The sequence below is a fragment of the Lissotriton helveticus genome, chromosome 11 (genome assembly GCF_964261635.1).
Source record: "Lissotriton helveticus chromosome 11, aLisHel1.1, whole genome shotgun sequence".
Classification (NCBI taxonomy): Eukaryota; Metazoa; Chordata; class Amphibia; order Caudata; family Salamandridae; genus Lissotriton; species Lissotriton helveticus.
In genome coordinates, this window is record NC_136072.1 from 625,002,729 (window position 1) to 625,015,506 (window position 12,778).

General features: G+C 43.4%; 1 protein-coding gene across 8 annotated transcripts in view; it reads left to right on the forward strand.

Moving 5' to 3' along the window:
• ANKMY1 (ankyrin repeat and MYND domain containing 1) overlaps window positions 1-12,778 on the forward strand; it is a 639,442-nt gene that overhangs the window by 11,682 nt on the left and 614,982 nt on the right. For all 8 annotated transcript variants that reach the window (XM_078666447.1, XM_078666450.1, XM_078666454.1 and 5 more), the window contains exon 2: window positions 10,459-10,535. In XM_078666447.1, the coding sequence (XP_078522573.1) occupies window positions 10,461-10,535 (75 nt within the window). In that variant the 5' untranslated portion in view covers window positions 10,459-10,460. The remainder of the gene's footprint in view (window positions 1-10,458; window positions 10,536-12,778) is intronic.

A 12,778-nucleotide genomic window follows, 5' to 3' on the forward strand; every position in this document is an offset into this window, starting at 1 on the left:
TTTACGAATCGGTAAATACTATTTACCTACATCTAGCCCTTAGTCTCTATGGGATGGTTCATGGGCCCACTAACGATTAAGGTCTGCATTCCACAGCCCCATTGCAGAAAGGCCTACAATTTAGGGGAGACATCTGTGGTTCAAAGGGAAGCCCCCAAAACCACCCTTAACTTCAAAGGCCCATGACAGTATAACTGTGGGTGTCATCCTTCAGCACAAGGTGAGATATGCTTGAGGGTACACGGGACCGGTGAACCTGGACTGCGAGGTGCACATTGTCCGAGAACTGTGTTGTGCACTTGGAAGAGAACTGTCCAAATAGAGGCTGGCCTGGCCGAAGACCTGCTGAAGTGTGGCACCTTGAAGTGTGCTCTCCAAAGGCCCAACGCGGGTCTCCTGTTCTCCCTGAGCTCTCAAGTATATCAAAGATCTCCCACAAGGGACCTACGCCATCGACCTGTGACATCGGGAGATCGGTGCCCTCTCAAGTGCCCACATTGGCTACTGAATCCCAACTGGTAGGGTGGTGTGAGTGTGGAACTAAGACTTGTGCCTGGAGACTGGATTGTCTAGTATGGTGCCCCAGAAATCTTGCCCGCATCTAAGACATGTGATTCCTGTACTGTAGGGACCCTGACACTCACAAGTGTCTGGTTGGTGGGGAGTGGATTCCCCGGTTGCGGGACCCTGCATGGCCCTTTTCATCGATCGCACCTCATCTCTCTCGTGTGACACGCCTACTGCATGCTCATTACATGTGGTGTCAGATTCACATTGTGCGTCCCTTGGAGGTGGGGGTGTACCCATTGTAATGCCTCATTCTACCTCATGTGGCTGCGCAGAACTTGCTCCTGTGTGTATGTGACCTGTCTGGTCTGGTGCAACCTGTGTCATCGTGCATCGGACGTTGTGCTTACTTTCTAGGGAGGTGAGGAATTGCAGTTCTTTACTGTGTGTGTCCGGAATTGCCTGGTGAAACCCATCTCAATTTGCACTGGTCATTGTTTCCTCATTTCCAGGGAGGTGTGGAATTGAAATCTGAAGTGTCTGGTGTGACTCATACCGACGCACTCTAGACGCTATGCCTGGATTGCCTGGGCACGACCCGGATCATCTTGTACCGATCGGGGCACCTCCTCCTACCGAGATGACCCCCTGTGTTACTCCCCATTCATGGGTTGCTCCCTTTTTTACCCTCGTCGCGGCAGACGAACTGCCCTAACCACACATGGCCCCTCTTGAAGACATCTTGGAGCCAGGTAGTAGCGAGAGAGATTGACTGGGTTGAAGGACACTTCTGAGACAGTTTGGACGCGGGTCAAGAGACTGCGTAACTCCTTTGTGTTTTGGGACCTGTAGGTGAACTTCCCGAGTGGCTGCCGAACTGTGTGAGTGGGAGTGATCATGTGCGTACCAACTGTGATTCACGACTCTGGCCGGCAGTGCCGCTTTATACATTGATTGTATATCAGAAGCACAATAAATTTGACATTGGGTGGACCCTTGTGGCTCCGGCCCGCAGTGCTGCTAAATAGTGTTCCATTTTAGTGTATTTGCATATTTTTCATATTGTGCATTGCATAACGGTGCTCTCTCTCTCTATTGGGATGTAGGGGTTAGATTAGGAATTGTCCACAGTGTGCATACTATTGATATCATAGCAATACTAGTGGGCCTAGTACTGCTAGTAATATTTCCAAATGTGTTTTATGCCCAAAAGTATGTGATGTTCATGTTATAGTAATTGAATGTGTATTGAATATTAATGTTACATACATCCTCTGTGAAGTTTCTTTCGTGATGCTCAGTGTATTTATTGTGAGTGACTGCTGTGCCTTTGCTTTGCACATTGCCTCTGTAGCAAGCCTGACTGCTCCATGCCAAGCTACCTAAGGGTGAGCTCGGATTATACAGCTAGTATGATCACCTGCCCTTGATGGGAGTGGTAGGTTCTACCAGGCTGGAGGCATTCCTTTAGCCAACCAGACACTGCCGGTTCCAACAATGACAGACACAATAAAGTCAATTACTGTATTCCCAACCCATATGGGCACACAGTACAATAGTATGACACTGATTCATCTCACACTGTGCCCAGGGCTACTTTTGATTCCCCTGCTCAAACAAAGGAAGTTGGCCATTCATTACTCATGTCCCTGTTACTTAAACATTATGTACCCTCTACTCTCCCTTTCACAGTGACCTTCATCTTGAGTAGCCTCTAAAGGTCTCATATTTGCTTTTTTTTCAATATGTTGCTCTATTTTTCTACAAGTCGGGTGTTTACCTTAGGGCACTCCCCCATGCCAATGCCTACTCACTAGGCAATGGTTAATACACACTGACAAAGCTAATAGCTCTTGCATTGCTGAGATCTATTGGCTTTGCCAATGCTTGTTTTTATTGTGGACAGGGGTCTGGAAGTATGACTGTCTGGCAACATGCTAGTAAATCGTGTTGTCTCTTCTTGGGGTTCCTGATTATCATCTGATTATTTTAGGGTGCCCTCTGAAACTTTATTTTGTGCTATTAAAGAATGAAGGGGGTGTATGTGGATGTGTGTGTTGCAATCAGCTGCAGAGGAAGTGTGTGGATTGGCTGGAGGTCTGTCTAGTTCTCAATGTATGACTGGAATGAATAAATCGGCGGTGGGTATTTCGCTACGTGACTGGATGCCGTGATCGCCATTTCCCTGAGTGTCTGTTTATGTTTTATACATGGATGAATTAGAGGTTTGGTTTTGTTTAGTGAGTTTTTGAAAGTGATTTTTTTTTCTTCAGCAGGGAAAGTGGTCGTAAATCATTTAACAGGATGCCTTGCTTGTTTTGCCTTATCTTACTACACCTTTTTGTTTTCTGAGTTTCCCAATAATGGAAACCTAATTTTTCATCTTTTCAAACATAGGTAGCACCTAGGCCAAGTGCTTGATCCAAGGAAGGCCTGTATACCGTTCTGTTCCGCTTCCAATTCATAAGCCTTCACGTTATCTTCGTACTTGATTTCACTTTAACCACAAAAATTAAATAAATGTATCTGAGAACATGTTGGGTGAGATATTCCCTCTTCTAGCAGTGAATGTCTCAAACAAACTGCAATGAAGTATACACAGGCCTATATCTAAAAAACACATGAATAAATGCGAAGCTACAAAACTCCGGCATCCAGCGCTTCCAGGTACAAAAGAATTTGCACGTCACAGACCTAGACAACATATGTAAACTATTCATACCTTACTGCCCAAAGAGATTCTTATGGTAAAAGTAGTGTCACAGTGTTTCCAATAAGACACGTTTGCCGGTTGTTTTATGGATTGTATGCAACTGATGTATCTTGAGGTAGAATAGTTGAAACCCACTGAGTTGTCTTTCAATACAGTTTCACTTTTGTACTAAATCGCTGTTTGGCTCGGTTTTACACTGTAATATGCATGATTGGCAGTTTATTTGATGCAATGACATTTCGCATTGAAAGATTTTAAAGGAGCTTTTATGCTGTGTACGGCATTTAATGTGTATCTTATAAAAGTCACACTTAGACATTTTTAGAAATGGGATTTTTGGTCGGCTAGGGTCTGTGCCAAAGTTGGGCAGAAATCACCACTCTAGTCAGTATAAGGGAGTTACACTCCCAAAATAACTCCTGCTCACCCCCTTGGTAGCTTGGTACGTGCAGTCAGGCTTATCTTAGAGGCAGTGTGTAAAGCATTTGCACATAACCAACAGTAATACAGTGTAAGCACTACAAAAGGACACCACACCAGTTTAGGGAAATATCCAATATTTTTATATACTTAGACAAGACCAAAAACGATAAAAATCCACAATACAGTACTTAAAAATATTTAGTTATCAAAATATGCTTGAAAAACAGTTCCTTGATGTCAATAGTCCCGTCTGGTGCTTTTGCGGCATTGTGAACAAACAAATCCAAACAGTTCTGGCTGACCTCAGCTTTGCAGGCCAGCTGCGGTGTCGGGAAGACCCACAAACAGTACCTTTTAGAAATGCAGGGCATCAGCGACCTCTTGTTGAGCTTCCGAAAGCACGGCGTCCGCCGGCGTCGGTTCCAGAGGTCGGTGCAGGAGTCGTCGGGGCCCTTGAAGTCACACACGTTGCAGATCAAACGCCTCTCAGATGAAGTCAGGAGCGCTGGCGTCGGCAGGGGTTGAGTGCTGCGGTGCGAAGTGCAGCGGTGCGGCGTGCGGGGCCCTCAGGTCGCGGTGCGGGCAGCGGCTCGGGGGAGGCGTCCAGTGGTGTCGTCGTTGAGACCAGGGTCGTGGTGCGAAGTGAATGTGGTGCTCGTCGCAGTGCTGGCAGGTCACGGTGCAAGCAGCGTCATCGTTGTTGCTGAAGCGCTGTCGTCAGCTGACAAACTGAAGTCGATGGCGCTGGAGGTAGGCAAAGGCTGCGGTGCAGGATGAGGGCGGTGCGTCGTGTAATTTTAAGAGCGGTTACCTCGAATCACGGTGCAAGCAGCGGCGTAGATTTTGTCGTGGAGCGTCGGGGATACCAAGGCATCGCCATGAAGCAAGGCGTCACAAATTGCGGTGCCCACAGGTCGCAGTGCAAGCAGTGGCTCGGTGGTGGCATCAGCAGGCATCGTCGGTGAGACCAGGGTTGTGGTGCGGCATTGGGCGGTGCCCTCTGCGGTGCCTTCAGGACACGGAGTCGGCAATGGTATCGTAGATGTCATCGAGTTGCTTTTCTTCTGTTGCAGCACAAAACAGACAGTCCTTATTGCTGAGGGCAGAAGAGCTTGAAGTCTTTGCTGTTCCTGAGACTTCGTGAACAGGGGGCAAGCTCTACCTCAAGCCCTTGGAGAAACTCACAAAGTAGATGGCAGAAAGTTCAGTCCAGTCCTTTCACTGCCCAAGACAGAAGCAGCCACTGCAGGCCAACAGAGCAAAGCACACAGCAAAGTGGTAGTTCCTCCTCACAGCTTCTCCAGCTCTTCTTCTTGGCAGTCTTCTTGATCCACAAGAGTTCTAAAGTTCAGGGGTCTGGGCCCCAGTATTTGAATAAAAAAATCCTTTGATCCTCTAGGCAGAGGGTGTCTGTGCCCAGCCAGAACCAGTTCTGCCTTCTCTGGTGTGATTTCCCGGCAGGGGATGGTGACGGCATTGTCAGAGGCAGAACAGGCCCTTTGATGTGCAAGGAAATCGCCTCCCTCTTCCCCATTGTAGCCCAGTCTATTCAGCCCTTTCCTGACCTACCTAGACTATCGAGAGCCACCCTTGCTTCCTAGCCATCTGTCGTCCAAAACCCAGACAGGCAATCCACATTCCAGCAGAGGCACACGGGATGACTGAGCAAGAAAATACCTACTTTCTGAAAGTGGTATTTTCAAACACTGAATGTTAAAATCACCTTCACTAAAAGATGGATCTTTAGATTCTGAGTTCAGGCATACTAAAATGTATTTTCCTACCTAGTTCCCAGGGCCAGTTATGTTTATAAGATGTTATAAACAAACTTCCCATTCTGTCCTATGGGGAACAGGTAGCCTTGCAATAGGGAAAAACTAAATTGGTGTGTGTGGCATGTCTTGATAGTGAATTACTATCAAGACATGCCACACACACCAGGGCATATCCTACCTTTCACATACACTGCACCCTGCCCACAGGGGTACCTTGGGCCTACCGTAGGGGTGGCTGACATGTAAGAAAAGAGAAGGTTAGGGCCTGGCAAGTGGGTGCACTTACCAAGTCGACATGGCAGTACCAGACTGCACACACGCTCTGCAATAGCAGGCCAGGGTCACATTTACGGGCTGTTTGGGTGGGTGGCGCAATCCAGCGCTGAAGCCCACCAACAGCATTTGATCTAGAGGCCCTGGAACACGCAGTGCACTTTACTAAGGACTGACACATAAATCAAATATCCAATCAAAGAAACACCAATCCATAACACAATTTACTACAGGAGCACTTGCACTTTACCACTGATCAGCAGTGCAAAAAGTGCGCAGAAACGCTACGCCAGCAAAAAAAGAGTCAAAAAGAAAAAACTCAGGGGAAACACTCCAAAACATGCCAAGTCTAACAGACATACAATGTGTTGTTTCTATACCGAACAGCAGCAAGCTTTATTTTATGGATTTGAATCCAAAGGGACATCAGTAATGCTTGTGTAGAAGTGTGCTTTACAATTTACTCTGCAGCAAATTTGTATTTTGCGTTTGCGCAGATAACACTTGTGAAAAAAGCTGCAGCTTAAAATATACTCCCCTAATTAGCACCAGCACATTTTTCACCGTTCTTAATATAATGTAAAAAGGGAGAAAACAGCTCTGCACACATTAGTCATACATTAGTTAAATATGTGGAAACCAGCACACCTTAATTCTGCTCCGTAATGTGCTCAGTGGTAATGTGACCCTGTATTACACCTATCAGATATCTTCCCTTTTGTCTAGGGTGACGCTCATGTTACCTGTTGTGCAGAGCACTTATTATAGAATGTTATTTCAAGTGTTAAGCGGCATCAATGCAGTTCACGCTTCTAAATGCGCATTTCTCGTCTATGTTTTTTAGTCTAATCAAGAAATAAAGGGTTAACTTATGGTGTGGGATCTAGCCTGAATTAGCTTTGTGTAAAGCCGGCTATGCAGAGGAATGAAAACAGAGGGCCCAATGCACAAACAACATTCGTCTTTCAATCCCATACATGTATTGGTTTGAGGAATTCTCATACATTCCCAGAAGTATACCTGAATAGCTGTGCCTGTCACAACTTTCCAGGCCTACTGTTGGGAATGTCATGTGAGATTTTTCTCATGGAGAAAAGTTTTCTTCTAAACTAAGTGCGCAGTTTGTGGGTATTGGATTCCATTTCCCACCAGATTTTTTGGGGTGGGCCAAAGGTGCATTTGGGTGGGCCACTCCGGGCCCGATTTTTTGCTTTTGTGGTAGCCTACAAGCCCTAGATTACATCCTATCTACTTACAAACAGTCACCATGACACAACAGATCGATTCTGTGTGTAAACAGAGCATGTGGAGAGTTATTTGAAAGTAAGAGCAATGTCTGGACCGAAGTACAGACCCTCAAATTCTAACAGGCCAGGCTTCAAAACAAGTACGTCCAGGCCAGATTATCCACTTTTCAACCATCCCTCTCCTGTGCACCTTATCTCACAGCAGACCTTGGGCCTCAGCCCCATATCAGCCACCATCCAGCTCCACATTCATTATTCCTGTAAAACATTAGTAAAATCACCTTCAAACTTAAAACCTTGAATATAGCAGTAAATATAATTATCACACACTTTAATATGTTCCACATTTGCCCTAATGACCCGACTGCTATTTAAATAAAAACAGAAAAGGCCATGACAGGGCCGGCTGTAGCGCTAGTGCAAAAGCCTTTTTTGGCGCCCCACCAATGACCTCTTTCTCCGCAGATACCATAACTACCGTCCCCAAATAGTGCCCTTCATCTCTCAATAGCCCTTCTCTCATATACATTTAATGTGTTCTATAGCGCTACTCATATCAGTGTAGGGTGTCATAGTTTTTTACACCTTGCACACATTATACAGAGACAATGAATCATACAAGTATATAAATCAGTCTGTAGGGAATGCCACATAAGCCAATGAGGATTACAAGGTGTAGGAATCACACATCATCCATACTGGTGGACAGTATATTTTATGAGGGTTTGGGCTGGGGAAGCACAAACCCAGGATGTAAAGTTACCCCAGTGGGTGGGGGTTGGCTTTACTAATAAAAATGTATATCCGCCCAAACTCTTTTTAGCAACATTAAAATAATGAAAGCCTGGGGAAGTTCTAACTATATAGTAACACAACAAGTTCTAACTATGCCATTCATGTTTGTATTGTATACAAAGGAGTTTGACCCATATGTACTACCAACCAGGGTCAATTAAGTACAGAATCAATATGTGTGGTCCTGGCAGTAAATTAATTTTACTAAATAAAAATAACAGCAGCACAAAAAATGCACAACACAAATTGAAGTGTTGTTCGCATCCACTGTTTTGACTTTGTATTGTCTTAACGATATCTGGAGCAATTCAATTCAAAGCATTTCACAGATATAAGCCTTACATTTGCTCAATGAAACAAAGGTGCCGTATTATTTACAGTGCTCTTGGTGTAGAGGAAGGAAGGGATGGGAATAGAGTGTTCAAGTGTAGGTGGGGGACAAGGAAAAGCAATGGTGACATACATACATCAACACAAATTTTTATATACGTTTCCATACATGATGAAAATGTTCCCAATACAATACATAACTCAACAGGACCCAAAATTAATTATATGCAGTGTCACTAGAGTTTGTATTTGGAGTGTAGTCGACGTTTCGACCCCTAAGTTCAGGATATTTATGGTCCTTGAGGTGGGGTCTTCTTCAGGACTGTGGGAGCACATGTTCAATGAGAAGGTAGGGCTTAGGATAAGCTCTAATGAAGTTAGACAGTGGTTGGCTAGTAACCACCCAAAACCCGAGTCAATCAGAGTGGAGGTAAAATGGATACAATCTGCAGCACGGTCTGCTTGCAGTTGAAGAGAACCAATCCTTGATGTCTCTCAAGACGGTTTCACCTCAAAGCGAGCACTGTAAATCTGTAAATAATACGGCACCTTTGTTTCATTGCGAAAATGTAAGGCTTATATCTGTGAAATGCTTTGAATTGAATTGCTCCAGATATCGTTAAGACAATACAAAGTCAAAACAGTGGATGCGAACCACACTTCAATTTGTATTGTGCATTTTTTGTGCTGCTGTTATTTTTATTTAGTAAAATTAATTTACTGCCAGGACCACACATATTGATTCTATATTCATGTTTGTCGGCAGCTCTTTAATTATAGTTCATAGGTCACTGTCCTATGTTAGGATTGTAACTTCTGAACTGCAAGTAACACAAGAATCTCTGTGATAAATGCAGTAACCCATTGAGCTATCCACATAAAATACAGTTCATCTGCATTTAAAAACTACTAACAGGCAAATGATTGCTTTCCAGCAGGATCATTAATCACCAGTTATCTGGCTATGTTTATTGTTATCTTGCATCCATGGCCATGATAATAAAACAAAAATAATGTAAATGAAGCATACACAAAGTATGTGCCTTGCTGAGCGTGTACAGGTTTAAAAAATATAAACTAATTGTAACACATTCTCTTACCTACTCTGTTAGTCAAACTTTGTGTCACAGCCTGATCTGATATGCAGCTGCAGGGGTCAGGAAAGGTGAATAGGAATAAAACTTATTTTCTCCAGTGCTGAACAGAAACAGTAATATCCAGGATGTAAGATGGTAAGCAAAAGTTACTCAGTGCCAAATAAGGAATTTGTCCCCTCCGCCAGGCCCCTATTGTTCCTGCACGACACAGCCCACATTTCTAAAAGGAATTGCGTGATTGGGGAAGGCTATAAGAAACAGCCCAGGCCAAATCTTTCAACTCCCAGAACAGGAAAGAAATCAACTTTAGGACTAACATTTTGAATTAAAAAGATGCCATTTTGTATTGGCCTTCAACATGCCTTGGATTCCCTTCAGAAATCTTCTTTCTTGTGTTCCCTTGTCCTGCTGATGTCCTCAAGTAATGAATGTCGAAACATCGTCGAATTGTATCAGCCTAATTTGGATTGTTGATTATGCCATGATTCTTTCACTGCTTGAATCATAAACTAAATGTGCATGCATAATATTCAAACCAAATATCTCCCAAAGAAAACACTGATTTCCATTTTTTACGTTTTTAACTTACGTTGTTTAAAACACGTATTCACTAGCACAAAGTGTTCAGCTAGTACATAAATAAAACGTGTGGTTGGTGCTGCTTTTTATTCCTTTTAAAGTATAAGTCTGCTTCTCTTCTTTTGTTAATACAAATACTTGAAACTAAAAAGCGGCACTGTGTGTTTTGTGTAATTAATTTACTGTCCAACTTGTACTTCTTCATTTACTCCCATGGAGACATTGTTCTATGATATTGTACTCATCTTACAAACAGCTTATTTCATTTTGTTGAAGTGGTTGGGCAAAGATAAATCCAAGCCTACCAAGTTGCTGACGTTTTCATGCAAGTAATGTTATAGCAAGAGGTGCCAGAATAAAAAACAAAGTAAATCGATGTTTGCCATGTCACATGTTTATAAATTGCTGTAGTGCGTAATCTACAACTGACTATTGTAGTGTAAGTTATTTTCTGCCTTTTGGACCACCACAAAAATGGTTAAGGTAGAACTTGGCAGAATAGTTTGTTTTAGAATACTGTATGCATCAGAATGTGAAGATTGTATATTTTCTTTGCACTGTAAGTAATTTGTCAGAGAAAAACTGGCAGAGAGTGAAGTCAAATAATAAAACATCGTTGACTTTCGTATTAGCAATGACACGTGTTGTAGGAACCATAATTGTGCACGATGAAGGTGAATTTTCTACAGGAGTAGTTAGGTTTTGCTCTTGTTTTTCAGGAATGGAGCTATTTACTGGTTCAGCCGTTTACTCGGACAGTAGGCTGCCTTCAGTTGGACGTATGTCTTCCTCACTGGTAAGTATATCATTTTCCTAACAGCTGATTTTGGAGAGTACTATTACCAACTGTCTTTTCTGGTTTTAGTAATTGGATACATTTTCTTTATTTTTTTAACTCTCCCTATCATTCTCTTCACCTTCCCCTCTTGAATGAGACAATCTTTGTCATTAATGAATAGGGTGCACTCTAGGTGAGACTGAGTGTGCGCTAATGTCCGAATCATTGCTGCGATAATTTTTAAACTTGACTGTGTGTTTTTTAATGGTCACAATGTTTTAAATTGCACGAGCTCCAGACAGCGAGCTTTAGCACAACGTAAGAAGGGAAGTGTTACTCGTCTCTTTTTGCCTGCTCGCCCCGGTTCACCCCGGCTGTGTGCCGTTTGTGTAGAGGGCGGAGCAGAGTGTGTCACATCCGGTCTGGCAGGCAGAGGCGCTCCTTCCGCCCCAATTCCCCCCTCTATTTACATCAATGTGCCCGCGACCGCGCAGTGGACAGGCCGCTGGCGCGCCAAAGCCAAGCCCGTCTGCGCCCGGCCGGGACCAGAGGCCACGAACCCTGGCCCTATGAGGATTTTAGAACAGATCAAGTACTCTAAAGAAGTACTGATAACACTGAATAAACCCATCAGCGCTAACTGCAGGCATACAATACAGATTGTTAACAGGGCACTAACTTGCAAGCATTGCAAGACTACATTTAGCTGCCAGACACACACACCACTGGGGAACCAAAAACACAGCTGGCTCTGTTAAACTGCAGGTCCATGACGAAACACAAATACGAGATACATGACCTACTAGAGGAAAACTCATTATATGCCTTGTTCCTGACCGAAACATGGCTTACTGAAACATCAACACCTGATGTGATAGATGCCATCCCTAACGGTTACTGCCTAATCAGGCAAGACAGGGTAGGCCAAAGAGGAGGAGGAATTGCCATAATCCATAAAGAAGAGATAAAATGCGAGTTCCAACAAAGCGACCTAGATAGCTGCGAGGCACTTTTTTACACGCTATCAATAACAGAAGAAAACACCATAACAGGCTTCCTTATCTACCGCCCACCCGGTCACACTTCAACATTTGTGACTAGTCTAGAGGAGAAAGTAGTCCATCCAGCACTAAGATATAACAAATTCTTGGTATTAGGGTACGTAAATATAAATTTCGACGATATAGACAATAAAGAAGTAAATGCTATCTGAAAAGACCTTCATGCACTTAGCCTTACACAAAAAGTGGAGTCACAAACACATCAAGGGGGGCATATCCTAGACCCGATATTTACCAATTGTACTGAAATTGAAATAGGAACACCATGGCCAATTTTGTGGTCTGATCACTACGTAGTCCCTTTTTCCTTACCCTCTCAGAGAATGAAAACACAACATTATAGAGAACCAATCACTGGGCGAAATTTAACTCCACCTCGTTCTCACGTACTCTTGAGACTCATAAACCAATGTTAGACCCGGACATTGACAAAGCCAATGACCAGATAGAGGCCTGGGTTACCGATGCTCTAGATGAAGTGGCACCCTGGAGCACTAGAATACCAAAAAGACCTAAAACAACTGCCCGTGGTTCAACGAGGAGTTAAGAAAGGCTAGGAAAACATTAAAAAAAGCAGAACGAATCTGGAGGAAAGATTACTGTAATAAATCTAGAGAATATTATAAAAAGGAACTAAAAGCCTATCACTCAATGATTAAGAAAACCAGGTGTGAATACTACACACATAAAATAGACACAGCCAACAATTCACATAAAGAAATGTTCGTCATCCTAAAATCTCTTAAAACTCAAAAAGAAAAAAAAGTTGATATCCCAGGCACCAAAGAAAGTTGCAAGGAGATAGCTGAATTCTTTTCAAACAAAGTAAATCAAATATACGAGACCTTTTTGGAAGAGGCAAGGCTAGGGACTACCATGCATACTGGTGAAACAACAACCTCATTTGAAGTAACTCTAAAGAGCTTTACAATACCAGAAAGCATGGAATTACAAACCATAATAAAAGTAATAAAATCAGGTTCGCCCAGAGACCCTGCCCGACCTGATAAAATGATGGAGGGGATGGAAACAATGCTACCATACATTAAGGATCTCATTCTGCGCTCCTTCCAGACGGGTACAGTCCCCAGGAAATAGAAGCAAGCCATTGTTAGACCACTCAAGAAAAAACCCACTCTAAATTTCACCAGACTAGACAATCTGCGCCCAATTTCGCTTCTCCCATTCGTGGCAAAAATT